This window comes from Solanum stenotomum, chromosome 6, assembly GCF_019186545.1.
Source record: "Solanum stenotomum isolate F172 chromosome 6, ASM1918654v1, whole genome shotgun sequence".
Lineage (NCBI taxonomy): Eukaryota > Viridiplantae > Streptophyta > Magnoliopsida > Solanales > Solanaceae > Solanum > Solanum stenotomum.
The window spans coordinates 56127716-56137081 of NC_064287.1; the positions used below are offsets into that span (position 1 = coordinate 56127716).

At 38.2% G+C, this 9366-nt stretch overlaps 1 protein-coding gene across 1 annotated transcript in view; it reads right to left on the reverse strand.

The window, feature by feature from the left end:
* LOC125867173 (protein SEEDLING PLASTID DEVELOPMENT 1-like) overlaps positions 1 to 6957 on the reverse strand; it is a 21305-nt gene extending 14348 nt beyond the window's left edge. Inside the window, exons 1-4 of the mRNA XM_049547603.1 lie at positions 6497 to 6957; positions 4708 to 4922; positions 472 to 622; positions 1 to 188 (exon numbers count right to left, since the gene is read on the reverse strand). The exon at positions 1 to 188 is cut by the window's left edge and continues 1 nt beyond it. Coding sequence (XP_049403560.1) covers positions 1 to 188; positions 472 to 622; positions 4708 to 4922; positions 6497 to 6898 — 956 coding nt within the window. The 5' untranslated portion in view covers positions 6899 to 6957. The remainder of the gene's footprint in view (positions 189 to 471; positions 623 to 4707; positions 4923 to 6496) is intronic.
* Positions 6958 to 9366: the final 2409 nt, after the last annotated feature.

The following is a 9366-nucleotide window of genomic DNA, read 5'->3' on the forward strand; positions in this document are numbered from 1 at the left end:
ACTCCTCCAACCAGCATCTCTAAAGCAGGATTCATTACTAAATTCTCTATTGTTACTCCATGAGCAGTTGCAACTAACTGAATTCCTCGTTGTGCAATGGTGCTTGCAGCCATTGCCTCAAGCTTAGTACCAATCTCGTCGATTACAATCACTTGTGGCATATGATTTTCCACTGCTTCTATCAGCACCTACAAAAATATAAGGTAAAAAACAATCCTCATTGATCGATGTACAATTGACTCATGTTTGGAGCCACTCATGTAAGGGAAGGACAGGTCCATCCAAGAACCAGCAATAGGTATATCCTCAGGAAAGCTATTAATCAAGTACATGTGGTCCCAGTTTTGCTTTAAATTTGGGTAAGATAAAAGGTCTCTTCCAATAAGAAATTGCAGTGGTTGCATCAATACACCTTTTCAAAAAAGTAATTTTATTTTCATCTGGCTAACAGAGTGAAAGTCAAGCTCCTACCTTGTGTTGCATATCATTATGTGGAACTTGCATCCGCCGAGCATTACCTATTCCTGCATGAGGTATATCACCATCCCCACCAATTTCATTAGAGGTGTCTACAATCATTACGCGCTTCCCATAATCATTTGCAAGCATCCTGGCTATGTCCCTATGAGTAAAAGAAAAAAATCCTTACATACCCATCTGCTGAATCTCATGGAAATAGCTTTATTGGAATGGTAGGAGATACATGGACATTGCGGAGGAACTATCATTGTCATGTTATAACTGCAGGATTTTATGTGTATCCGTGTGCAAGGAGAAATGAAAGGAGAAAGTGTTCACGATGTCATGGGATAAAATAATAAGCATACAGACAATGATACATCAAACATTAGACAGACTTCCATCACATTAGAGCTAACCCATAATGTCGGACAATGGGAAGGAAATGCAAGAAACAAACATCTAAAGGGAACAGTCAAAATACATAACTAAGCATACCCTGAATAAGAAATGTTAACAAATACACTCCTGTCCTTTGCAATAAATGCAATAGATGCATAAGACACAACGAATAATTGTACGAGCCCTGTATGCAACCCACATACCAAGTGCCAAATCCACGATATTTTCCCACTTCATACATACATCAACAACAACAACAACATGCCCAGTGAAATCCCACTAGGTGGGGTCTGGGGAGGGTAAAGTGTACGCAGACCTTGCCACTACCTCGTGGAGGTAGAGAGGCTGTTTCCGGGAGACCCTCAGCTCAAGAACCACAGATCTAAGTGACAGGAGAGATATATATAAAACATAACAGCCAATACAAAAGATAGCGTATAATCAACAAATGAGACAATAACAACAAGAAAGTAATGCGATGCGTGAAACGCAGTAAACAGCATAGGGCTAGGTCTACTCCAAACGCTAACAACCCATACCCTTGCAAGGGAAGACAACACGCTAACCCTACTAACCTTCAACCTTAATACGCAACCTCCACTCCTTCCTATCTAGAGTCATGTCCTCGGTAATGTGAAGCATAGCCAAGTCTTGTCTAATCACCTCCTCCCAATACTTCTTGGGCCTACCTCTACCCCTCCGCGTACCCTCTACCACCATTACCTCACACCTTCTCACTGAAGCGTCTGCGCTCCGTCTCTTCACATGTCCAAACCATCTCAGTCTCGCTTCCCTCAACTTGTCCACCACAGAGGCCACTCCCACCTTCTCCCGGATAACCTCATTCCTAATCCTGTCGCTCCTAGTTTGCCCACACATCCATCTCAACATCCTCATCTCCGCAACATGCATTTTATGAACGTGTGCGTTCTTGACTGGCCAACACTCCGCTCCATACAACAAGGCCGGTCTAACTACCACTCTGTAAAACTTACCTTTAAGTTTCGGTGGAATTTTCTTATCACACAATACTCCAGAGGCAAGCCTCCATTTCATCCAAGCAGCCCCAATGCGATGTGTGACATCATCGTCGATGTCACCACTCCCTTGGATTACAGCCCCAAGATACTTAAAAACTTCATATATACATCATTCCATTAAATTACAGTAACAAGAAGCATTGTCTAGACTAGCCAGAGACTAAAAGTTTAAGCTAAACAAGACCACAAAGACTTCAGAAAAAAGGAAGAGTTGAAGAAGAAAGTAGAATTACATTATGAAAAAACTAGAAAACTTTAATATTATTGATTATGTCCAGGATCTTTAATTTTACCAACAATAAAAAAAGTCTGCTGTTGGATACGCCAAGAAATCTGTTTTATTCCATGAACCATGGCTTCATGAGAGCTTCGTATTCAAGTAATATTAAACTTGTCCAAAATTGAGCTTAAGCCTTAAAGATAAAGCAAGAGGTCTCGGCTTATATCTCAATTAAAGAGACATCAGGAAGCCATATCTAGATACCAAACTAGCAGCGCCCATGAGAAAATTGCAAAGGGTTGGCAAGGACCTATGATAAAATCCAGAATCAAACTACTCACTGGTTTCAGGCTATGCTAAGCCACTGCCTGTTTCCAATCTTGAAGGAGCTAGGCAGCATCTGTGTGTGGTATAGCTTACCAAAATGTAAAACCAAGTTTGCCTTGGAATTGGAGCTTGCAGCTTCAATAGTATGAACTTGATTCAAACTTCCATTGGCCTCAATTTCATGAACCTGATGGCTTTGAGAATTGCCCAAAAATTGGACCTGAATTCCTTTGCCTAAGACCTCCAATTTGCTTATTATTAACCCTAATTTGCAAATTCGAATTGTTAGGAAGCTTACCAATTGGGGCTTTTTGTTGTGTTGTGTTAAGTTCATTCTGGTGCTCATTTTGGCATTGCTCGTTGCAGGAAAATTTCACCAGAGCTCTATTGCCATCCCCGGAGTTCTCCCCGATTATGATTCCCCCGTCCATTTTGAGTGGGCTTTCAGTATAAGGTACGTTAGGACATGGGGAGTATTCCCCATTGATTGATTCCCCTCGCATCTCTTCAGAGCGTGGTTGAAATTGCAGGCACATCGGGGGCCATCCATCTGCAGGCAATTCTCGCAGAAATCGCCTGTTGAGATCTTTCCAATGGGACAATGGAATGAGCTGAATCTTTGATCATAGATAGATCAACTACCGGAGAATCATACCCCATAGTCACTTTTACATGAATCAAACAAGATTTCTCAAGGGATATAGATATACTTTTTTGAGCCCAGTCAAGCTCTGACTACGAAATTGCTTCAGTGATCGCAAATTCCTTTTGCAAATTCAAAGAGTTGATGAATTAGAGGTACATTCTTGTTGGGTTTTGTTGGCACTAGAATTGTGCTTCGATTGGCACTGGACCACCACGAAATTTGCATTGAAAGTAAGTTTTCAAGTCAGTGTTGTGAAAGGAAATCGTCTCGGCGCCAATGGCGAAAGGCGAGGCGAGGTGAGGCGACCCTTCATTGCGTTTTAGCTTTGAGACAACAACGACAGAGACAAGAGGCGAGAAAGGCGCCGCCTTTTGTATTTTCTTAAAAAAAGGCGACCAATTTAGGATTTTAAAAGTTAAAAGATAATTTTAGGGTTTACTTTCCAAATTTATAAAGTTACACTCTTAGACTGCGACTCCAACCAGTCGACTTGACTTGACTTCTCGGCGATCAGCCAGACTTTCCTAGCGACTCCAAACTCCAACCAATACGTATTTCTTCTTTTCTTCGACTAATTTCTTCTTCTTTTCTTCTTCCTTTGTTTCTTTTTCCTTCTTCTTCTTTAGGCTTCAGAGTTACTTCTACCTTTGGTTTTTTTTCATTGTTTTGACTTATGTACTATTTTTTTTCATTCAAGTTTTAGACTTTTAGTATGTACTACCTATTTTCAGTTTTTGAATTGAAATATTTGCTAATATGTTATTGCTATTGAGATTTTGATTATTTATATATGCAATTAAATATTTTAATTTTTTGGTCTTAATTGGTGCCGCACTTCAAAAGGGCGAGCGGCGAGCTCGTCTTTTGGCGAGGCAGACCCTTGTCGCCTTTCGCCGTCCAAAACATTGTTCCATGTTTGTATCGCATCTTCACACCAATATCGGATCATTCTCATCATTCCAAATACGATTCAAGATTGAACTTGACTTTACAAAATTATTTTCCCTCAAAATCTAATCACAAAAGATATCTTGATTTCTCAAATTTTAAAGAAATTAAGAAGAAACTAAACCTTGAACTGGAAATTAATAAGAAGTTAGAAAGTTCTTACCTTTTTAGGCTGATTTCGTTCAAGAGAGAAGATAATTTTTGTTAAACCTTCAACCAACGCTCTTTCGAAAAAAATGGGGAAGATGATGTATTAAAGAGGAAATAATTAAATAATAGAAAAAGAACTGACATGTGGAGGTTTTTAATTCATTTTTGGAAGCAAAGTTTCTCATTCATGCGCGTCATCTGTGTGAAAACAAACATAGGGTAAAAACGGGTCAAAATGTCTATTAACAAAGGTATTTATTACTTTTTTGGGGTTATAGGAGGACCACATACTTAAGGTGTGTTCTTGAAAATTCGGGACAACTTCAGGTGTCACTTTATGTATTTTCTCAAACAAAAATACTATCTTTAATGTGACAACCAGAAATGTAATGGCACCGATTAACTTTAAAATGAGAAGGAGAATCAAGGTCAAACAGCAGAAATGTTCCTCAAGTTCATGACATTGCACATCAAAGATCAGAGGGCATGACATGAGAGTATATGTAACAACCAACCTGATAATAGTTGTTTTTCCTACTCCAGGAGGACCAATGAGCAACAAAGAAGAACCATCTTTAACTAGATCTCGCAATGAGTTTGCACTTCCAGATATTGCACGACCAACTCGACAAGTTAAACCAATAATTGCACCTTTCCGGTTTCTAATAGCACTAATTCGGTGTAAAGTTCTGCTAATGCCAGCTCTATTGTCAACTGCAAAGTCACCAACCTGTAATATGAATAACCATTAAATACAGTACTAACCAAATCGTTACTAGTACTAACTTTTCGCTTTGGACCCAGGTAAGTTGTTATCAACGACTATGTTAGTGTATTTCCAAGGTCATAGTTACTATTCAGTCTGAAACTAAATCACTAGTGTCTTTGAGCATATCATTGAAACACCAACCTCAAAAAAGAAACTTGTTAATCAATCGGGCACAACCTCAAAATTTCCACTCAATCAACATTAAGTGTGTGTGTGTAAAAGAGTTGGCCGAGGCCGACCTGATCAAAATCAAAGCCTTCCTAATTCAATTGAAGCTATCACTGCAACTTCAGTTCAAATTATTCCCAGAGGTAGAAGCAATCTGGGATTTGAAATTCATGGATGGAAAGTATCAAGTATCAGCACACCCACAATTCCTCTGGATACAAACTTACCACAAGTATATGTTATTTTTCAAATCGTTCTACTTTCTCTTCCCCAATTTATGTGATGCATTTTTTCTTTAAGTCCGTCCAAAAAGAATTACCTTTCTATAATTAGAAACAACCTAACAATAAACTTCACATTTTACACTTAATGAAATATATATATATATATATAGTCATACAAATATTTATGGTTTGTTATATACCACAATTCAAAAGTCTTGTCTTTCTTTCTTCCTTAAACTTCCAGTTAAACGTGCATCACATAAATTGAGATAGCGTGAGTATTACATAGTAAGTGCTGGAGCCAGATTTTTCACTAAGAATATTCAACATCTATTATAACCTTGTATATAGTAAGTGGTGGACCCAGAATTTTCAGTAAGCAACATTTACTATAACCTTGTATATAGTAAGTGGTAGAGTCAGAATTTTCACTAAATGGATTGAACATTTACTATAACCTTGTATATAATAAGTGGTAGAGCCAGAAATTTCACTAAACGGATTCAACATATACTATAACCACGTATATAGTAATTGGGGGACCCAGAATCTTCACTAAAGGAATTCAACATTTACTAACCTTGTATATAGTTAGTGGTAGAGTCAGAACTTTCACAAAGATCATTCAACATATCCTATATGCATAATACATAAATATACTCTTTAACTTGGTTTTAAATGTGTATAGAATTGAACAAGTAGACACATATGTCCTACGTGGCATAATAACATAGGACGCCACATAGGATACAAAATTGCCACGTAGAACGTCATTTAGAACGAATGTGTCTATTTGTTCAATTTATACAAGTTTAAGTGTCTAGTTGTGCACACCCAAAGTTAAAAGTCATACTTGTTCGATGAAGCCAAGTTAAGGGTATGTTTATGTATTATGCCTATTCTATAACCATGTATATAGTAAGTGGTAGAGTCAAAATTTTCACTAAGTTCCTTCAACATGTTCTATAACCATGTATATAGAATAAGTGGTAGAGTTAGAACTCTTACTAAAAAAATTCAACATTTACTATAATCTTATATATGTAGTGTAATTTTTCAATGAATCCCCTTCCGATACCCTAGGCTACCTCTGCTCATGTATATCTCAAGCTGAAATGGGTGCTCTATTTAATTAATTCTAACCTGGGAGGTAGCTTGTTGAAGATCATCCAAAGTAATCGGTTGATCGGACAAGATGAAATCTCCAGAAGGGAAGCGAGCAAGTGGCTTACGACCCAAGTCCATAACCACCTCAATTAAATTGGAAAACTCCGGGTGTTCGCTAACTCCTCGCCGCATTTCCTCCGGCAACAAAGACAATAACCGACCCAATTCCACCTGAAAGTCATCAGCAATCAAAGAAGACGACCATACCGAAGATGATAAGCGGAAGAAGGAGGGTTTACTCGGCAATTTTGTGGGTATTACAGTAAAGGGCGAAAAATGGAGGGATTGAATTGGGGGAATTTGATTTTGGTGGGGAAAATGGAACTGTGTTTTTGGTGAAGAAGAAGGATGGACATGGAGTAAACCAAAAGAGAGCATTGCTTTCTTGGCGCTAAAATTTGCTTTTGGGTGTTCTCTCTTTGACTGCAAATGAGCGGTTTAGCTTTGCTTATCCTCTTTTCATTTATTCTTTTTTATCGGAAAAAGATCATATTTATCCATGTTTTATCATAATAAGGTTATATTTACTTTTTGTCATATTTTTTTTTATTCTTGTACTAAAGGTGGAGCTAGAGCTTTAGGGTTCATCTAACTACCCTTTCGAACATTGTAATATTATAAATAGTTAAAATTAGTTATAATGTATATGGATAGCGGTACCATGCTCATAGGTTGAATAACCTACGCATTTCAACTAAGGTCTCAAAAACGTGCACTTCCTTAATACATTCAACTGTCTTACTAATGTGAATAAGTTGTACAGAAGGGTAGATTGGTTATATACTTTTATTCCCCTTTCTTCTTCGCATATTTTGATGGGTTTAGAGGGATTATTCAAATGCTGGTATTATGGAAGTCCTCAACAAGAGACACTAGCTCATGTGTTTCTATAATCTGATTCAGCTAACAGGATTTGGTCTTATTTTTGCTCTTTTGTTGGTCTAAACATGGAGGACCTTCAATTAAGGGAAGTTATAATGCTATGGTAGGAGACAGATGTTAGGAAGAATATGAGCCCTTTCTTTAGAGTTTTACCCAGTTTGTAATATGAGAATTATGGAGAAATAGAAACAGGATGAAACATAAAGGGGAGAAGATATCAGTAGCACGAATTATTCACAATATCACTAGAAATATGTATATGCTGGTAAGACTAAGGAAATCATGCATGTCATGTCATGTTAATTGGTTTGATATGCTGATCGAATGGACAAATTACAGACCTAAAATAAGGGCAAAGAGAGTCCTATGAGAATTCCCACTAAATGGATGGGTGAAATACAATACGGATGAAGCTTTTCGGAGAAATTCGGGTCTCAGTTCCTATGTCTTTTGTTTGAGGAATGATAAGGGTGATATTGAATATGCGGAAGGAGCAAGAACACTACTAATACAGTCACAAAAGTTAAGGCAATTTTAGAGGCATGCAAGCATTGCAAAACAAATTATTATTCAGACTAACTCAATGTCAATTAAGGTGCAAAGTGCTAGAAGGAAAACCCTTCGTAGTGGCCCAGTGGTTTGAGCTTGGGACTTCCATGTTGGAGGTCTCAAGTTCGAAACCCCTTGCTAGTGAAAGCAAGTGGTTTGCCTTCTAGGTCGAGCTCGTCGCACCAGACTTGCCTAGTGCGGGTTACCTCTCCTATGTGGTTTGCGAGCTATTGCATAGGAGCGGGGGTTTTACCCATACTTAAGAATATCACCGTTAAGGGGATAGGGGGCAAGGAAAGGCTACAACATAAAGTTTTCCACAAGAAACATAATTACAAAAACCTATAAGGCAACAAAAAAGGCGAAATGTTATTAAGTAATGTTATTGTAGCCAACAAAAAGGACTTGGCAAAATGAAGGATTTGGAGTCGGGATTGAATCTTTTAAACCTAGAGGAAGCCAACAACACTTTTAAAGTGCGGCGGGGAAGAGCTACCCTTGCACTTTATCACGTGACCACCTGCAGGAAGATAGTGAGCAGATACCAGAGGAAAAGGAAAAGAAGGAAAATAAGCGAGAGGGCTTACCAAATGAAGAGGCTTTCCTCTTTTATACAAGATCCGACAGCAAAAAAACAACGAACACAATCGATGAAACCTGAGAACACAACTGAAAAAGAACAATGACGTCGGAAAGAAAATATGAACAAATAACAAGATACTTACTTTTGTTAGTTGTTTCATTAGCAATCAGCTGGAAGAACATCAACATCACGTTGATAATTCAAATAAGAGTAGGCGAAAAGCCGGATTGGTCTAAGGAGGCAACATCCTCAGGTGAAGAAATGGAAATCAAGGAAAGAGGAAGAGAAAGCGGCGAAGGTACAAAGAGGAGTGAAGGGGGACTAATTAGAAACCCTACCCTGGAATAGATATATATCCTTATCCGGATTGGGTTGGGCCTGAGTTTTTGTAACATCCGACAATTTAAAATGAATATGAAGAAGCTTGAAATTGGAAGTAGTCATTTTTGGAAAAAAATTCAGAATCTGGAAATTTGGCAGTGAGTTTTTGGCCAACTTTGAGCAGTCATAACTCCTAGCTCAGGATGATCCAGGAGTATTTCCAGTTATGTTTGGAAAGCCCTTGGAACGATCTTTCCAACGCCACCGAGTTTGCTTGATTCCGAGTTCGTATGAGCGAGTTATGCCCTTTGAAAGTTGGGTAGTTGGCAGGGAGTCCGTCCGGAAATTTAAGGGCATTTTGGTCTTTTCACAAATCATTTCTTTTGAGGTTATATTGTTGTGTTAGGCTGATTGTGGATCATTTTTGTTCCATTTTAAAAGAGTAAGAGTTAGGGTTCTTGAGTGAAGAAGAGAAGAAGAGAGAAAGAAGAGAAGAAGAAGAAGAAGAAGT